Source organism: Temnothorax longispinosus, chromosome 1 (genome assembly GCF_030848805.1).
Source record: "Temnothorax longispinosus isolate EJ_2023e chromosome 1, Tlon_JGU_v1, whole genome shotgun sequence".
Lineage (NCBI taxonomy): Eukaryota > Metazoa > Arthropoda > Insecta > Hymenoptera > Formicidae > Temnothorax > Temnothorax longispinosus.
The window spans coordinates 28,272,319-28,292,720 of record NC_092358.1 but is presented as its reverse complement, the minus strand read 5'-3'; the positions used below and the strand labels follow the sequence as shown (position 1 = coordinate 28,292,720).

Here is a 20,402-nt window from a genome sequence, read left to right as displayed (position 1 = left end):
TAAATTAATTAATATTATTCAATTAGAAACTATTGCTAATTAATTCGAAAGTTTATTTAACTTTAACGATTCGTATTTACAAACATTGTTTTTAGAAATTAAATCATGTCTTTATTACGATTGTTGTTATTGAGAAAAATGAAAATTTATTAAAACCTGTAAAGCGTGCGCTGGCACACTGAATATTATCGCCTCGTTGAAAATTGGACTTTTCTCGCCTTTTTTCACGGATGTTTTCTTCTTATGCATCTTTTTCCCTTGTTGAAGTAGGTATACCTTAATGAAAAATATTTTTAACATTTTTTTTTAACTATATTTATTCAAGTATAGAAGAGCGATGCCTGAATTACCTTGACGAAAAAATCACCCGGAGATAAACTTGTTCCGTGCAAGTTCCGCGCTTTAACTACTACGAGGGTGAGTCTCTCCGCCGTAGGCAAGTAACTAAGAGAGAACATCAACTCTCCTAGATGCGGAGTGGGTAAGGCAGGTCCACTGAGTGCCAGCCAAGTCGTAGCTGGCGGTCTTGCTGCAGGTCCGAGCTTCAAACTGGCTTCGCCGATTAAGGATGCGCCGCCGCCGATGTTAGATTCATCGGAAAATACCTGAATAATGAAAAAAAGTAATTTATTTGAATTCATGTCTCAAATTCATGTCCGTTTAGATTAACATTTAATATAAAAAAATACGTGATTTATTTATTTAATAATTTAATTATATTCATACGTATTACGTATACTTAACATGTATCAAATAGAAACTATGCGATGTCTGTGAAGTTGGCCCCCTTTTTTCAAAATTCGGAAATTTTTATTAGAGTTCTGGATTCCCAAGATAGAGTTCTAGAGTTCTCTGTAGTTTTTAAAGAGAGTTCCGTCATTTAAAGTGGTGAAAACACCATTTAAAAAAAGGGGGGCTAACTTCACGGCGCCCCCCATTTTTGAAAAAATAAATTTTTTATGGTAGTTCCGGATAGATTTCGATGAGTTCTAGAGTTCCCTATAGGTTTTAAAAAGAGTTCCGTTCAAATAAGCCCAAAAATCAATGTCAAAGTTAAACAAAAAATTTCCACTTTAAAAAAAAAATCAATTTTTTATGGTAGATTTAGAAAGATTTCGACGAATACTAGAGTTCCCTATAGGTTTTATAACGCTCCGACCAATATTTCAAAAGTTACAGGCCCTCAAAGTACCGCACCTCGAAAATATTCTAAGTCCCGAGAGGTAATTTTTTTTTTTCGGAAATCGGCAGTTCTCGCTGGAGTTCTGGTGGCCCCCCGAGGAGTTCTATCGAAAACTATAAGGGTTCGAAACGCTCCGACCAATATTTTAAAAGTTTCAGCCCCTCAAAGTACCGCAACTCGAAAATATTCTAAGTCCCGAGGGGTAATTTTTTTTTCTGAAATCGGGAGTTTTCGCTGGAGTTCTGGTGGCCCCCCGAGGAGTTCTATCGAAAACTATAAGGGTTCGAAACGCTCCGACCAATATTTTAAAAGTTTCAGCCCCTCAAAGTACCGCAACTCGAAAATTTTCTAAGTCCCGAGGGGTAATTTTTTTTTCTGAAATCGGGAGTTCTCGCTGGAGTTCTGGTGGCCCCCCGAGGAGTTCTATCGAAAACTATAAGGGTCCGAAACGCTCCGACCAATATTTTAAAAGCTACAGCCCTTCAAAGTGCGCAACTCGAAAATTTTCTAAGTCCCGAGGGGTAATTTTTTTTTCTGAAATCGGGAGTTCTCGCTGGAGTTCTGGTGGCCCCCCGAGGAGTTCTATCGAAAACTATAAGGGTCCGAAACGCTCCGACCAATATTTTAAAATTTACCCTTGGGACTTAGAATATTTTCGAGTTGCGGTACTTTGAGAGGCTGTAACTTTTGAAATATTGGTCGGAGCATTTTGGACCCTTATAGTTTTCAATAGAACTCTTCGGGGGGCCACCAGAACTCCAGCGAGAACTGCCGATTTCCGAAAAAAAAAATTACCTCTCGGGACTTAGAATATTTTCGAGGTGCGGTACTTTGAGGGCCTGTAACTTTTGAAATATTGGTCGGAGCGTTATAAAACCTATAGGGAACTTTAGTACTCGTCGAAATCTTTTTGAATCTACCATAAAAAATTGATTTTTTTAAAAAAGTGAAAATTTTTTGTTTAACTTTGACATTGATTTTTGGGCTTATTTGAACGGAACTCTTTTTAAAACTTATAGGGAACTCTAGAACTTATCGAAATCTATCCGGAACTACCATAAAAAATTTATTTTTTCAAAAATGGGGGGCGCCGTGAAGTTAGCCCCCCTTTTTTAAAAAGGTGTTTTCACCTCTTAAATGACGGAACTCTCTTTAAAAACTACAGAGAACTCTAGAACTCTTTCTGGGGAATCCAGAACTTTAATAAAAATTTCCGAATTTTGAAAAAGGGGGGCCAACTTCACAGACATAACTATGCGGCAAGAAATTATTAGCAAATACCACCTCAACAAGAAGTGTTCTGCCTGCTGGACCGCCATCGAGAGGAAATAAAAATTTCTCCTGATAACTAGGTGATGGACATCCCCTATAAATTCTCGTTTGCACATGAGTCTGTCTGTCAGGTAGTAGACACACTCTACGAAGAAAAAAAATCTTTAAGTATACCTACTAAGAATTCCGTTAATTATGAATTAGTTGTCTTTTATTAATTTTTTCTACTAAGAATTTGTAATTTGTTAAATAATGTCATAAAAGAATGTCCTAATACGGCAGTAATGAGACATCCTATGTATTATATGCTAGAGTCTATATGTATATAAGAGATTTTTAAGATATATTTATCATTAACGTGATATGCAATTTTTAATAAATAATAATAATATATGATACTAGTAGATAAAAAAGATATTCACCTAACGAAAGTATCTTGTGCGGGAGAGCCATCGGCAGCAACGAGATCCCTGGCTTCCAAAACGCTTACGGCCAGATCGCCTTCGCAGTCGCTTCCGCGACCACCCCACCTCTCGTGTTCGAGTCCAACACAGATGTGACCTACGATAGGTGCTTCTTCCAGATCGTTCAGGTTGACGCTAGTATCGGAACATACGCTCTCGCAACTAATCGCTCTTTTTAAACTGGATTCGTCGGGTGGTGGTTCCGGCTCGGGACCTAGCGAACCTCGACGATTTCCCGATCTGATGTTGCCGTAGTCGTTTATTGCGTGACCCAGGTATGACTCCTCCAGACTCTGAAAATCACAAATAATACTCTTATTTTATATTGTTTGTGTGTGAAAGGATTTGTAACGTTTTTAAGAAAAATGTATCATTGCCTGTGAAAGTCGTCTCTTCAATTGCACCTCCTCTAAGGCGGCATAGAGTTCCTGGCTATTCCTTCTCCTAACACACATAACATACACGTTTTGACTTTATAATGATTGAAAGGTAATTTAAGGTAATAAAGAGCCTGACATTGTGTAATTTTTTATGATAACGTTCATACCTCGAGGGATCGGCAGGATCAAGTTCTACATATTCATGAATACCATTCAGTCTTTCTATACTTTTACGTCTTTGTTCGAGGCTGTTAAAAATATCCTGGAAAATAATTCTAATTTAAGGAACCAAAAACCAAGTATATTACACTATCAAATATTTCTTACAATTCAATCAATTACAGTCAATTTCTTTTTAATCAGCAAAAAGATTAAAAGATATATGTACCTCTGACGTTCTGGTGAAACTGGGATCTGATAAATAAGTACAAGACTCGTGACTGTGATCCTTAAGCAATAAGGGAGACGACGGTGGATCTTGTAGACTATTGTACACCTATAGGCAAGAGAAACAAAATTAAAAACAAGGATAAAGAACAATTATTATTAAGTTATTATTAATGTTATGTAAAATAAAGTGATAAAATAAATTATATAGTACCTCTTGCGCTGTTCTATGAGCTTCGAGATTTAATTCAGGACTATAAAGATCAGAGCTCCGTCTCGAGCCATCGAGACCAGTCAGGTCTGGGTCGGTTTCGGCATAAATATCTCGCATATCTTGCAAGTATTCGGCATCCTGATCTTCAGTGTTATCATTCACAAATGGTGGTGATGTCGATGGAAACGCAAGTCGCTGTACTTGCTGCGCTGAGGAGAGTACCGAACTAGGGATAAAGAAATAATATATCCTGTTATAATTCGATATAAAAAAAAACAATAAAAATATTTTCACTATTGAGTATTAAAAAATCCATAAAGTTAGATTTGTAATAAAATTGTGCGTGTTTGCTCTAATATGTAAAAATTATTTTTAAATTAAATTAATCTTGAAAAGTTTTAATCTTTGAAAAATTGTACAATGGTACTATAACCATATGCAAGTAGTGTTTATAATAAAAAAATAAAATTTATGAGTTTATTGAATTATAGATTAATTTATATGTTGAAAACACATCTACTTTTATCAATTTTTAATAACTTACTTATAAAACTCCGAAGCATCTATGTAGCTCTGTGAGGTGACTGATCTGAGCGCGCTGAAGATTCTCTCACCGGTTGTTGGGCTACTCTTCTTCGTGATCTCCTGAGACGGGTCCGGAGGTGCGGGTGGCGGTGGTATCGGGCTCAAGGCAGACTCGTTCGCGATTTTCGTCTCGTCTACGATCGATTCTTGAATTGCGCTTGCAAACAGTATCGATTCACGATTTGAGCGTGCCTGAAGCTCGTTCATGGATTCGTAGACAGGAAGGTCAGGCAAGCTCTGAATGTATTGCGAGACTCGCTGAAGATCATGCGACTTGGATAGATCGCTGTGAAACATGTAGGAATCGATATCTTCTTGATGGCCGGAAGTACTCTTGAACGGAGTCATCTCGATGTTCTGCATATCGCTATTCTTTCGATTGAGGTCGCCGTTCAGCTCCTCGCTGTTCTGAAGCATCTTTGAAATGGTCTGTGGTCCGTATATCGACTCCATGATCATCTGGTTAGCTGCGTTCGATGAATTCGTCATGCTGAAGTTATCCGCAAACCCTCTGGATTCATTCCTCGCGTATGGTCGCGCGATATGATTCCTCTGGACGATCTCGTAGCTGCCATAACTTCTATTGACATCCTCGTCGTTCAACTTGTCATGACGGTTATCTAGAGGTTCGCTTATACCGTATCTGAGCCACGCCGGCTCTTTGGGAGGCTCAAATTGCCTGTAAAGTCCACGTAAAAAGACGGAATATAAGCGGCTTTATAGTTTTAGCCTATGTGGCCTAAATAAATTAGTATATATTAAAGTTAAACCCATCAGGAGAAATATCGCTTATCGGAAGCTTTTCTTTATGTTATACCTGATTAATCTTGAATCTACGTGGTTTTGACTAGAGTAAGGTGTCATTTGGATGCTTTCCGCTATCGTCTTCGCAGGACCATTGTCAAACACGAAGGTGGAACGCTCGATCGACTGGAAGGGGTTGTGATTCTTCGACGGTTCGCTCTGAAAGAGAAACACGGACGGACCGGGGGCTCTCGATCGTATCGATCCTCTTTGCAACGACGGCGGCGGCGTCAACGGACCTGGACCGGCTTCGTGCATCCTAATATAGTCGACAGTACTCGGCGTCTGAAGCGGCGACGGTCTCGGACGAGCGGTCGGTCGTGGTTGCGGAGCAGGCCTCAATGGTTGAGGTGGTATCGCACTGCTGCCGAGAGGCGGATGTAAATCCCTGTCGACAGCCTCAAATCTGTATACAACAGTATGAAGATGTAATATATTTCATATATGTATATAATTTTTTTAGGTATTTATTTTTTATTTATTATTATTAACATATTTAAGTTTAATTTAACTCAATGTTATCTTATTATGAAAGACATAGATACAAAATATAGTTGTTTAAGGTTTCTTTCTTTGTATAAAAAATTTCATTATTATTGACATTATAATATTCTTAGTCGCAATTACTTATATTCATAATGTAGAAAATTTTATAATCTGATTGAAGTAACTTGATTAATTGTATGCGAATATTATAAAATCGTAATTGTTCAATTGATCGCATACCTGGTAAAGGCGCCTTGCGCATCTAGCCGGAGGTCGCTATCGCTATGCAAGAGATGTTGAGAGGCATTCCCAGTCTGGCGATATAGGCCTGGTATTGTCTGGGCGGTTGGATGCTGAGCCTTTACCAATCCCACCTTTAAATAGTACCATATAATTGGACATAATTTAAAATAATAAAGTTATAATAATATAAAACTGTAAAAAATATTCTAAAGATCCTGCATAAATGTCTTGTATTCTTGTTTTAAAATTGTAACACTTACAATTAACTATAGATAATAATAATAATAAAATTGTAAAATAACAGAAAAAAAAATTCTAAATTCTCTAGACAAAATTGAATATTTGGCGTTTAGCAATCAAATATTAAAATAAAATAAAAAATATGTTTTAATTATAAATAATTGTTTTAGATAACAACTGCAAATTTTCACAAAAAGTAGTATTAAAACTTTTTTATAAAATCCAAGTGTAATTTAACTTACGTTTTGAAATACATTACCTTTTCTTCCCGTGGTGCCCAAAGCCAAGAAAGCCTTTGTCTCCATTCCTCGCAAACATTCCAGACATTCCTGGTGCCAAATTGCCATCCAATGCAGTATCTGTGGGATTGACGTGATTACAGAAGCTAAACACTAATTATGTATATACCACGAATCATGAAATAACTTATTTGAAATTGTAATTCGGAAATATCGGATCGAATTTTAGAGAACAAAATAAAATAAGCTGTTAAGTTGATAAACAAAGTTGAAACTGATTCGTCACTCGATTCTTTCGTTCATAAGATTTTTGATTACTTTATTATGATTGATTATTTGTCGTAATCCAAATGGATTTATTTAAACATTTTAATAATAAATTTATATTTAACTATGCTGTGAATTGTATGTGTGTGTTTTTAATTTCCTATATAATTTTTATTGTAAAGAATATTAAATGAATCACTTTTTTTTTTTAATTTCTCTGTATATCTTCTGTTTTTTATTATGCAGAATGCTCTTAACATGTAATATTTATGTATTTTAAATAAATAATATTATTTTTTTATCTTACACATTTTTCTCAATTACGTTTGCCACATCTTGTTTTTTATCTTGTTCTTTAGACTAATCGAATCATTCACATGTTTACAGCAATTCAACATTACTTAAACTCACAGTTATCCCTCATTGTTCTCATATAATACACTTCTAGGTGAAACAAAGATTTGATTTATTATTCCGAGGAAGAATATGGATCAAGCTTGTGCTTGGGCAAATACCAAATTGGTAGTGTAATAATTGTTCGTCGAATGACGCTTTCACCTGTTGCACGCATTAGCGCGTTTACCAGTTTCTAAAGGGGTACACCATTATTTTCTTACGCCAACGATTACGGACAAAGAAGAGATTACCAAAGAAAAATTGAGAATTAAGGGTGGCATTCGTAGTTACTTTTTGTGAACTGATAGCTTTCTTGCTTACTTAATTACATTCCGTACGCTATATTATATATAAAATATGTACATGTATGAATATTTCTTTAAAAAACCTGTGATTCTCTATTTCAATTATAAGTTTTTATTCTAGTGATAAATGGATTGATGAGCGATATTATTAAATTTTATTATATAAAAATTACTATTGTTACCTTTTGCAAAGGACAAGCGTGGCGCCAGCAGCAATGACGATGATCAAAGCTACTCCGAGTCCGGTAAGAGCCCAACCCATAGCTAAACCCGAAATTGTAAACCCTGAAGCACACAAATTTACGAAATTAGCATTTCAACAACATTAATTAAGAGATCAAAAAATAATTAAAATGTGTTTTCTTTATTTAACTGATCATTATTTAACTGATATGCAATTGCGAATATGAAGATATTTGATTTTTATTGATACCAATATCGCAATAATATAAAAACACACGTTAGTGTGTATATGGCACTTTAATATAAATTTTTTATATGTACAAACGTTTAATAAAAATTTATTTAAGAAATAATCTCTCCTTCTTTTAAGTAAGAATGCTTGATTGATTTTAATAATGAATTAATATATACATAAGCATAGCTGCGCGATCGATGGATTGCAAATTAAAAAGAGAATATTACGTTCGAATACAAGCAGAAATGTAGAGAGGCCACGTGTCGACGAAGTAACACTTTTGCTTTTGTTTTTTTGATACTCTTTCTGCTAGTGGGAACAATGGTGGCAATTAGTGGTAAGATTTCAGCTTGAAATTGAGAAGAAGGCAAAAGAAATTTTCAAGTATATCTATTCAATGGTTGATTTCTGTTTCGCCTTTATCTTTTTTGCGAACAAAAGCCGAAGGAGAGATTACAAAGATACTTTAAAAATTTACCTTTAATTTAGCTAGAAATCGATTACTTGGATTGCTTCTATAACGGAAAAAAATATAATATAGAAAATGTTCCGAAATTATATTGTAAATATTATTTTAGTTTACAATTTTATAAATAATATTATAAATAATATTATTACGCACGTATAAATAATATTATTTATAAAATTAAACATTAATATTATTATGTACACAAAAATGTTATTATATTGTTCTCGTTTCAGTTTATAGGAAAAAGATGCATGCTTATATAATAAAAATTCGTCGACAATAACTAGAAGAAGTGGGTCAGCCAAGAGCTGGACTACTTCTAGTTACATTTGTGTCATTGTGTCAAGGTAACCGAGATTACTAAAATCTCTCTTCTCCGAGATTACTAAAATCTTTGCATTAAATTTTACATTAATGTTAAATGCGAGGGAACCTTTTTACCGCACGCCATTGAGTGACAAGTCACGATAAAAAACGGGCGGAGTTAGTCAGCCATGTAGCTCCGATGATTCTGTAACACAAAAATGAAAGAATCATATTAAATAGACGCTCAAAATAATCAATGTTTCAAAAAATAATTTTTACACACGTCTACGTCGTCTTTTAATTAGATTTACTAATATATAATTTACTTATTAGAATAAACTTTTATAAAATTTTAAATAAAATTTCGGTTTTTCAAGTTATTACTTGCTTATCCGAGATAAATCGACGCGAATAAATAGAAAAGAACTATTAATTTTAAAAATAAGAAATAACACTTACCCCCCAAGGTTGCTCCGTCGGGGCCCGATCCCTTTGCCAGGCCTCCTCGTCCTCTCCACGATTCGCCAGGTCCGTCTCTGTTGCAGCTTGCAGCGTTGGTCCGTTAGCCGATTGGCGCACTCCGCACTCACTCACCACGTTCACGAAAATCGACGATAAGATCACGTCGCTTATGATCGCGCGATATTTTCGACACTTTGCACGACACGCACGACGGCGCGTACTTGTTAGTTACGCACGGCGACGGAAAGATTACGGCGAAGAAGCTGTACGATCCGCTCGACGCCGCGCCCGTCGCCGGCCACAGCTCTCACATCATATGTTAACATTGTTAACGTCTACCTGCTACCTTAGCTTCTCCGACGTAATTCTTTCAACGCCGTGTAATATTAAGTTACGCGCTGCGTCGCGAGATTAATGCCCGGAGTACCGTGCAAAGTGTCGAAAGTATCGCGCGATCATAAGCGACGACGCGTAGAGTGAGTGAGTGTGCCGCGGCGCCGATGGAGATGCGACAAGGGACCAACGCTGCAACGGAGCAGGACCTGGAGGATCGAGGAGAGGAGAACGATGACATCGGGGGTTGGGGGGGGGGGCGCATCTCTCTCTCTCGGCCGATGAGTTATTTTTTTAGCAGAAGGGATGAATATATTATATAAGTTTATTTGTATGGTATACAAATTAGTACAAAATGGGTAGGTACTATAACTAAATATTCTGATAGGTCCGGTTTGATTCTGCCGATTTGGTCCTGCTAGCTTAGAAGAGGTGCCTTTCGCCTGCCTCTCTTTCTTGATATATCATTTTTTTTCTTTTTGATATATGATTTTTGGCGCTCTACATGATAAAAATTCGAGTCAGATTTCAGATTTGGTTATTAATAAAATAGAATATATATTTACGATATCCCAGACATAAGAAATATTTGCATAATGAAATAATAAGGAAATGCATATTTTTAATTAGTTCGGTCTTACTATAGTCAATATATTAATTTCATAGATGCTGTAGATTTTGAAGAACGTTAAAGACTTATATACGTATCTATGTATATCATGTTAATGTCATGACTGCTTGGGAAATAATTCAAGTATCATCAAACATGATTCAAATATACATATAGATTTGTTAAAGAGGCATAAATTAGAAGCTGGGTACAGCGCGTTGCTCTTTGCAGTTTGCAGCTTTGCTCGATTTACAATACCTCATAAATATGGACTAGAAAGTTCAAAGCTTATCGGATTTTTTACTTAAAAAAGTGAACATCCAGGTACCGACCCGACATTAGCAGCTATATATTATCAGAGATTGGATTTTATGAAGCTGATGATAAACATATTTATAATGTTATAACGAAAATTGCAAAGTCAGTAATTGTAAAGATCATTAATCCAATTTACGTGCGTCACAAAGTAAAAACTTTCAAGGTAATGGACTTGTAACAAATGATTTATGTACGTGTGAATTATTCATGATAACTTGCTAAGTTTGATTCTAAAACTTTGCCAACGGTAATAATGAACAGACTGGTATATATTACGATGCGCGATAGGAAATCTTGGTGAAATAATTTTAAATGCCTCTTATAATAAATGTATTGAATTAAATACCTATATTTAGATAGAATAAAAAATCGAAATATTTACAATTTTTGTATATTTGTTTTTTATTCTTTATTTATATTCCGCAGCTAATAGTCCAGTTATAAAAATGATAATATCTGATTAAAAACTTTTTTATATTATGAATTAATCGAATAATATCTCCAGCGCAATACCAAAATAGAGAGATTTTAGTAATCTCGGTTACCTTGACACAATGACACAAATGTAACTAGAAGTAGTCCAGCTCTTGGCTGACCCACTTCTTCTAGTTATTGTCGACGAATTTTTATTATATAAGCATGCATCTTTTTGTAAATGATGCGTTCCAACAAGATGTATGTATATGTATGACATCTGTCGATAACAATTTCATTTTATTAAAATTAAATTTGTTACATCATCAAAGGAATATTACTAATTCTATATCTAAATGTCAATTGCAAAACATTTCATCTCTTTTCGATTAGTAGTTAATTAACAATTTGCTAGCAATACCATACAAACATGGTAGAAATGCGGTAGATAAATACATATTGTAGTATACAAAAACGCACAAAATTTATATCGCGGTATCTCTTTTTTTTTTATTAACATTTAATGGAAACCATATAGCAGTAATATATCGAAGCGTCGGCTCTCCAGAGATAGCAGGAAAATTCTTTTCCGAAGTTAGCGTCGGAAATTATAGAGGGGGAAAGGCTCCTCAGAGACTTCTCTTTCACGCTCCTCCGACATTCACCTATCCTATAGTTTGCGTATAAAGGGCGGATCCGAAGCAACACGAAAAAAAAGAAGCCCTTGACACGTCCCATTGTAGATTCCTTCTTTCTCACGAGCTTTCCCCGTCTTTCTCGTATTCCGGCAGCCATCCTTCTTCTCTCAAACAATTTCCTTCCTTCTTTGAGATGGTTCTTATGCCCGGATAACGGTGCGAGGAAAACTCTTGCGAGAGAGGTGAGTCGAGAATGCGGCGGTCTTGAAATTCCTCGCGATCCTAAAGCATATTAAACTTGTCTAACGGGTGACCTAGTAACCCGTAGGATCGTACCTCGTTACAACTTCTCTCTAAAATAACGCATTTTGAAGAATGAGGGACAGATCGATGGCGAACGTCGTCGAATCGTACAGTGCGAATGACTCGGAAACATTTAAGGCTGATGAGACAAGCTAGCGAAGGGCGTGCAAACAATGTTTACAACTTTTTAAGGTTGTGGACTTTAAAGTAGAATTAATATTGCATATGGTTTACTGACACAAAAGAAATATTTTTACTGAAAAAATACACTATTTTAAATAATAATATAGGATTTCTTATAATTCGCGATTTTCTACAAATTCTCTGACGTATATAAAAATAAAGTGAACCTTTTTTTTAATGAAAATGTCAAGGGAAAGATTATTATTTGCTTCAATTTCTCAATCTTCAATTTTTTATATCTTGATATAACTAAACTTTAAATTAAAATTCTCTTAAAGTAAAATCTCCATCAAGTCAACTAAAGAAGATGGTTTTGCTACCTGCTTGCCGCTTGAGACTTTGCTGAAATCCGTTGAAAATGCTTCATCTTCAATCGTTTGTAACTGCGGAACTATAATATTGGTTTCTCGATACTTTCCCTCAGATAAGAATCCACATCAACTTTATCAGAGAATCTGATGTTAAAATTGAGACGAAGAAATGTAATAATTTATGGTTTTTCTAAAAATAGAGCTTGAAATTCAGTCCTTCAAATTTCTGTATTTAATTTTTTTTTCTTTTTTTTGTGGTTTTTCTAGCTTAATGCTAAGGTAGCAGCGCCACGATTTTCTCCGAAATGGTACGGGATACAAAATTGTTATTATTTAGTGATACAAATTATTACAAAATGGGTACTAAATATTCTGATAGGTCCGGTTTGATTCTGCCGATTTGGTCCTGCTAGCTTAGAAGCGGTGTCATCATTGTTGTACGCGGCGTATTAACAGCGAAAATGTTAATACAAATTATAAATTGATTGCTGCGATTCGGTTATTGCACAGGCAAAACATAAGTCAACTTTCTTACACACAATTTAGAAAAAAAACCAATAAATTATTCATTATTGGAATAAACATATTACAGCCAAAGGTTTCTAAGTTTTATTTTATTCGCAGGAAAAGATTTTTTTTGCCGAACAAAACTAAAGAAAGAATCAAATTGTTCCGAGGATTTTATTTTTATTTTTATAAAATCTTCTCTTTTATATGACACACGCGCGCCAATACATACGGCAACGATCGAGTCAATTAATTTCTGTGTTTCGTTATTTCCTCATTCCATGGTGCTTCCGGTGATAGACCGGAATTGTCTGTAAATACTCGCTCGATTTTCTCTTTCTCTGCGTTTTCTCCGAATCCCTCGTACCTAGAATACCTAGATGCTAAACGAGGCGGAAATCAATGCAGGCTGAGACAAACCTCTATTCGATTTTAGAGAGATGGTCGCGGTTCATCGGAGTCTGGTGAGCTGTGCGACGTACACGCGTACGTGTGAGGCTACCTACTACTATACGTTCTCTCAAAGAGTAGTGGTGGATGAATATGGTCGCAGCTAACGGGACAACGTAATCAGATTTGCGAGAGAGTGATGGGTTCTATCAGCGCTTACAACATATATCTCCATCTTCGTCCCTTGCATTCTCTGTACGTCTGAATGGCTCTTTCGTCCTGGACACCATCCATTTTTCAGTTTACTTTCACAGCAAATCAACCGTATGGTGAAGAACCATGTTAAAAGATAGACGTACATACTTACACACACACGTACATTATATTGACACCGTTCGTACATTAACGTCTAGTACAGCTTGATTTTTGAGACTAACTGCTTTCTCAATAACGTTTTGCGCTTTCCGTTGCTCGAAATATCGTATTACTGGATTTTTAGACAGATAACGTATTATTACATTTCCCCATTATTCGAAAAATTAGACTGTTAGATTAAACTTTTTATCCTATTCTTTTCCTAGTAGAGAAAACAGCGTAACAGTAAATAGCCGTAACAATGATATAATTGCATAACTTAATTTTTTAATTATAATGCATATTTTCTCATAAATAACGTGTAATTAGAGAAAATTAAATTTACACGTAAAATTGTAAAAATATATAATTGAGCAAAATGTAGACTGTTATCAGTTAATATCAGGATATTAATAGCTATATGATTCGTGTAAGTTATTTTAGATATCTTTCTATTTTAGAAAGATTTTCTGCAATTATTTGGCTCTCATTCTGTGAGGCATCCATCATGTTCATTGTCCACTACGATTCAGCTGTCTATTCGACTTTGGAAAATGCGTTAGGAAGAGATAGACAGCTAGCGGGCGTGGTTTAATAAGTTATGCCGTTCATTCAGATAGCGCAGCAGGAAAATAAGAGGTGAGACGATGCGAGAGGGTGGATGAACTAAGAAAGACAGCATGTCTGAAAGGAGAGGAGTGGAGAGGAGGATAAAGGAGAAGAGAGAAGAATCCAATAGTCCAATACCCCCGGCTAGAGGGCTAACGCTCTTTGTCTCTCTCCCGGATGCCAGGATGCCAATAGCTGGCGTGCCTCGGGCTATTCCTGCGCACCATGACAGGTCGCACTAAGTATTAGTACACTACTAACATCTATACATATATCGATACGTCGCCGTCGTCTAAAGTCTAAAATCACCACCAACCAGACAAAATTTGCAAAATAAATACGAACAACAATAAAGCGTAGGTACTCTCTTCGTCGTATTCTCTGCTGTGATCTCAGTAATGACTTTACAGCTTTCAACATTTGGAGCATACATTTCAAATGTAATAATGTTCGGTATATTAATTATGCGTAGTACAAATAAAGCATACTATACTATATTTATATAATGTACGGTATAATACACGTCGACCATTGTTATCTGGGTCTGTTTTTAATTCACGTGCACGCGAGACTATTTGAATTGTGGCACAAGTTATAGAGCGCGAATGAGTCTATCCTGTGCGTGTTACATATAAAAATAATTTTGATTTAACGTTCCATTATTTCGATACCCGCACCCGAGTATGAATCCGCGTATGAATCCGAAAAACATCTGAAAAGAGATGCGTGTAACTGGTGGGATCTTCTCTTGGTTTAGATAAAGAAAGAAAATAAATCGGAGACGGAGCATAATAGTGTCGAGTGCCATCAAATGCTGTAGAACGTTGCTAAACTATGTCTAGTATATAGAGATTATTGCAATTTGCTGAGGAGAAAATTATTGCCTAAAGATTTACTAATTCTGCATTTTGCAGAGCTTTTTCTATATAACAGTACAGCTTTTTCATTTCGTTTCGTTCATTTTTGCATGCTGTTGACGAATCTTTGTTGTTATGTGCAGTCTAAACTATAAATCGTTGCTCTCTGCTAATTACACATCAGCGATTCTCAAATATCTTCTTCAAGTCAAAACTCATAGTATGTATACGTAATATAAGTATAACGTGGCCTCCTTCACGCCAAGCTAAAGCTTTCGTTGCCAGTCCGTCGGTCTCGACGGTCCCGACTGTCCATTTAATTATCTTAAAAGCTGGGTGGAGACTGGAAAGAAGTTGGCTACCTTCTGACACGTTAATAAATGCACTCAGATGCATCGTTGTTCGTATAGCAAGTACATTAAGAGATCTTCGCGGTTCGATGATCTTTGAGAGATAATAATTTTATTCGGGTTTTAAATTAACAACACAACGGTAACGTTATCCATTAATATATATATATATATATATATATCTAAAATAATAAAATATCTATCTGCTTTTATCGCTCTCCATTTATCGCTATTACAGTGAATATTTTTATCTTAGATATAATAAATAAATATATTTAATAAAATCTAATACTGCTGTCATGAAAATTTATTGTTAGTTACTTTGCTTATCAATCAAACTCGCTTAACTTATCGCTGACAACAGTGACTTCAAAGGGCCTCTGGAAACAAAGCTCCTTTCGTTAAGAAATGCTTTTCGGTTTACTGTAGTTCGCTGTAATCGCGACCTTGGTCGCGTCCAACTCAAACAGGACATCGCGGGACTAATTATTTGTTCCATTATAATGAAAGAATGATAAGACCACCGAGATGCAATGTCGAGGCTTAAGATTGTTGCAATCTTTGAAGTATTAATCAATTTCCGAAATATTTTGTTGAATTAAGAGACTTTGTTCAATTAGACCAGAGAATTTATAGTTCTGATGTGAAAAATTAGGTAGACATAAAGAAAATGATAAACGCGATATATGATAAATCAAGTATAAATTGCTTAATTAAATAATTTCATAAAGGGGCTAGCGAACAAAGTTCGTTCTTAGTGCTTATAATTATATATTACAAGCGACGAATATACATATATATTCCAATTTAAAATTGCGAGCCGATAAATGTCGGACTAAAACACAGCTATCGTTGGAACATTAAAAACCCTTCCCTCCCTGGAATTAAATCGACGCGATTTAATTATCTAAAAACTGTAAAGAAATTATTGCGAAAAATAATTCGGATCCTGGCTGAGGTAATATTTTTCGCAATAATTTCTTTACAGTTTTTAGATAATTAAATCGCGTCGATTTATTCCGGGGAGGGAAGGGTTTTTAATGTTCCAACGATAGCTGTGTTTCAGTCCGACATTTATCGGCCTGCAGTTTTTAATTGGAATATATATGCAGTATATTCGTCGCTTGTAATATATAATTATAAGCACTATAAGAACGAGCTTTGTTCGCTAGCTCCTTTATGAAATTATTTATATTATGCGAACATGACAAATTGTTTGGTTAATTAAATTATCTCGCTTTTCAATCGATGCCAGTTTTACGTCAATGCGTGATATTTGTCGAGCGCAACGTAAATTCTTTCTTCTAGCGGCCGACCATACTACGTCTAGTACTACTGGTGCGCAAAGCAGTTACACACACATAATATGAGAAACCACAAAACATCACTCCGTAAAACCACGTCCATCCGGTCCATCTGCCCGCTGCCGCAGCGCAGAGTGAGATGTTTTACACGCGATGAAGTGTTATTTTCTGACGGTGAACAAACGAACTCTCGGAAAAATCGGATTTTGCTTAAAAAACCAAATTTATCACCGCTTTTTAGCGAATATTACTGATGCAGATTAAGTAGCATCTTAACATTTATCACGAATAAAATTTCAGTATTATTAGATAAAATCCTTTAAAAAATGGTATTTTGCTGCTTATTTTATTGGTAAATTTCATATCTCATTGACAGCATTGACTGAAAGTTATTTGAATTAAAAAAATTTATATATTAAAAAAATATATATCATGTAAAAGTGATTACTTAAACATTAGATGTTTTTTGAAACAGCTCAATTTGTCCAAAAAGCAAAACATACATGTACGATGAAGAGGTGAGATTTATTCATAACGCATAAATAATGATCACATGCATATATGCGCGTTTATAACATTTATCGATTTCGCCGTACGACACTTCGCTGTGCTGTAACACCACTTGTGACGAAGACCATGTTACAAGGCCGAAGAGAAAAATCCATATCCCCGACGAATTCTGGGAATACCCTACTCGTTTACAACGTTCCGCGAATCGATAATTAAATAAATTCACCGATAAACATTCGCTCCCAGTTCTGCATTGATCAGTTAGCGAAAATATACGATAAACTACCTATACAGTCGCGTGAAACTACAACTTTTCGGTGGCCGTGGTACACAGTTCTATTTTTGGGTTCGCAGCATCATCATTGCACATTATCATATCGATAAACTTAATTGTTCTTTGCTCAATCGTTAAATTATACGCATTCAAATGTACCTTACACTGTTTATACCTAATTTTTTTTATATCAATGTTTCTCAAAGTTAACATATAACGGTATATTAGTATATCATGCGTTATTGGAGATAAAAAAGGTCAATAAATTATTTCTTTAATATGAAAATTTTACTAATTAACATACACAGTATGCGCGTCCGCGTTGCGTACTTCCGATGATGGATTTAGGACGTGCGAGAAATCAAGCTAAATAAAATTATATTCTTATAAAATTTATAAAAAGGACTTCTTCTTGTAGTGCCATACGCTTCATGTAGTGTGTAGGCGTTCACGTGTTCACTGCGTAATGCGCAGTGTGCCCTGCTCTTCCGCACGTCTAAATAAAGTGGCAGCATCTGGAATGTTGCACCAGTTCCTAATGTTGCGAAGCCATGAATGCTGCTTGCGGCCCGGACCTCTTCTCCCCTCGATTTTTCCGGTGAGAATGGTTTTGAGGAGGTCGTATTTAGGTCCCCGTAGTATGTGTCCTAGGTATGATGTCTTCCTTTGCTTGACTAGATTCAGTAGTTGCCGGTGGGTGTTGGCCCGATGCAATACCTGTTCATTGGATGTGTGTTCTGTCCAGCTTATTCTTAAGAGCCTTCTTAGCGTCCACATTTTAAAGGCCTCTATTCTGTTGAGGGATTTAACCTTAAGTGACCAGGTTGCCACTCCGTATAACAGTATTGGCCATATGGAGATGTATGAGAGCGCATAGACCACCTCTGACTCCAGTATTGGTGGGCCAGATGCGTCATTAGATATCTCACCTGGAGCCACCGATCGTATGTCATCGAACAGATCTTGTATGTACTCCTCCCATACTCTACTGATATCTTGAGGGTCTATTAGAATCTTATTGTTCTTTGTAATTTTTGTACTGTTTGTTTTCTTAAAGGTATTGGTAATCTCTTTTAATTTTTTGTGGAAATGGAAGTCATCATGTTTCGCATGCAGTGCCAAAATCATGCTAAAAAAGGGTCAAATAATTTGTTTAATGCATATTTTGATGCGCAAGAGTATATTTCTTCATTGGACACGTTCCTTCTTATTTTGTTCATTGCATTGCCGCTCGTATATGTAAATTCTACAAAGTACGTTGTTTTGAAAAATATATTTATGTATAATATCCGATTATCCCCTGTATCAATTTGCCTTTTCTATCCTGTTTTTCTTTTTCTTTCGTTGGTTGCATGCGTTTTTTGTGCGTAGTTGAACGGAAGCGATAAATGACGTGAATAATAAATAAGACGGAAATAACGAGTAAAGTCTGATAATCTACGACCCATTTCGCCAATTTTTATCAGAATCTTTTTTTAACTCGTCTCTTATTTTTATGTAGGTCTTTTCGCGTTTCTTTTTCTCTCTTTCCATTCGTTTCTTGTATCTCCTTCTCCTATTCAACATGCTCGTCGAAAGGAAAAGATAACAAGTAAAGATGCGACAACTTTGTGCAGCCGCATTCTTTTCTCAACGAACTAAAACCGAAGTAAAAAAAAAATGCGGAGCTGAAATTGATTTTCAAAATCGACAAAATTTCTTGCCTAATTTTTTAAAAGTTAACTAATGTCGATTTTTAATAGGTTTTTTTAATAATTGATAAAAAATTTCGGTTTAAGCAAATGTTAAAGATTATTAGCATGGTTAGTTTGGTTGATAGCTAAATAGTGATCTAGTAATCGTTCAGCTTCGTTACTTGTTGAACGTGAGCTATTGTCTAGCGCCGTTTATTCTACCTAAATAGATTTCGAAGCGAATCAATAAGACAATAAGCTCACATAAAGGTAACTACTTCACATCGATTACATTCGCTCTATACTATCCGCGTGATTTGTACGAAAACTGAAGTAGGACACTCACAATCAGTTGAATAACCCGTTGTTATCTCCAAAGTAAACAACAAGTTAGTGTAAATACCTCGGTAAATACAATAATTGTTGCTCGATCGAATTTAGCAAATATAAAAATTAATCTAGTCTTGTGCGCATTATTTTAAAAAATTTAAATTATTATTAATTAATAGAATTTTGCTATAAAGTCTTATAAAAAATTTGTAAATTATTGTATAGATTTATTATATAGCTTTTCATAATTTTATTAATATGAAAATTTTCTCAGCAACAATTAATATTGAGGATTTGTAAATGGTAATTTTCTGTAATATTGTTCCTAAAAATAATATATTACTATTTCCAAATGCGTATAATCTACTTTATAATATAATAGTTTAAATCTCGTTAAAAATAATATGAGTTTTTATAAATCATTTCTTTTCCATATTTTATGTTGGCTTTCATTTTTATAAGGTATTTTATGTTAACTTTCTGTTCTATACTAAATATATCATTTTTTTTTTATATTTGTTTTATATTGTCAAACACCTGATAATGACTATAATAGTTTGGGTTACAAATAATCACTAAAACTCAACTATTTCCATTCCGCGTAAGACACAATGATAATCGTACGTGCATGGTACAAATCGATATTGACGAAGTTTTATTCAATCGTTTGATAATTGTCATTTGATGCGCAGCACGCGTCATTGTCCATAGTTAACTTTCATCTCGAACAATACTGATTGCAGGTGCAAAGATAATACCGTAAAAGCTCAGTGCGTGCTCCTACGAGATATGATAAGTTACTTGTCCTGAAACGGATTCAATTTCAAGTTTCCTGCTAGAGACAAAAGGAAGCTCAAATCAAAAGGACTTCTAGCAAACTAATAGAGCTTCCCTGCAATTCTATGCATTATACAGTACGAGGAAAATAGCTTCAAATTTTATGTATATAAAAAAATTGTATCGCTGGTTAGAATTTGTAAAATTTCAATTTACATTATTAGAATATAGAAATCT

General features: G+C 35.2%; 1 protein-coding gene across 1 annotated transcript in view; it reads right to left on the bottom strand.

The window, feature by feature from the left end:
• LOC139823170 (uncharacterized) overlaps positions 1–20,402 on the bottom strand; it is a 37,475-nt gene that overhangs the window by 5,677 nt on the left and 11,396 nt on the right. The window contains exons 2-15 of the mRNA XM_071795562.1: positions 8,786–8,863; positions 7,648–7,750; positions 6,518–6,617; positions 6,016–6,149; positions 5,303–5,695; positions 4,445–5,164; positions 3,901–4,126; positions 3,688–3,795; positions 3,467–3,561; positions 3,297–3,363; positions 2,878–3,212; positions 2,468–2,600; positions 351–605; positions 157–276 (exon numbers count right to left, since the gene is read on the bottom strand). Of these exons, the coding sequence (XP_071651663.1) occupies positions 157–276; positions 351–605; positions 2,468–2,600; positions 2,878–3,212; positions 3,297–3,363; positions 3,467–3,561; positions 3,688–3,795; positions 3,901–4,126; positions 4,445–5,164; positions 5,303–5,695; positions 6,016–6,149; positions 6,518–6,617; positions 7,648–7,727 (2,766 nt within the window). The 5' untranslated portion in view covers positions 7,728–7,750; positions 8,786–8,863. The remainder of the gene's footprint in view (positions 1–156; positions 277–350; positions 606–2,467; positions 2,601–2,877; positions 3,213–3,296; positions 3,364–3,466; positions 3,562–3,687; positions 3,796–3,900; positions 4,127–4,444; positions 5,165–5,302; positions 5,696–6,015; positions 6,150–6,517; positions 6,618–7,647; positions 7,751–8,785; positions 8,864–20,402) is intronic.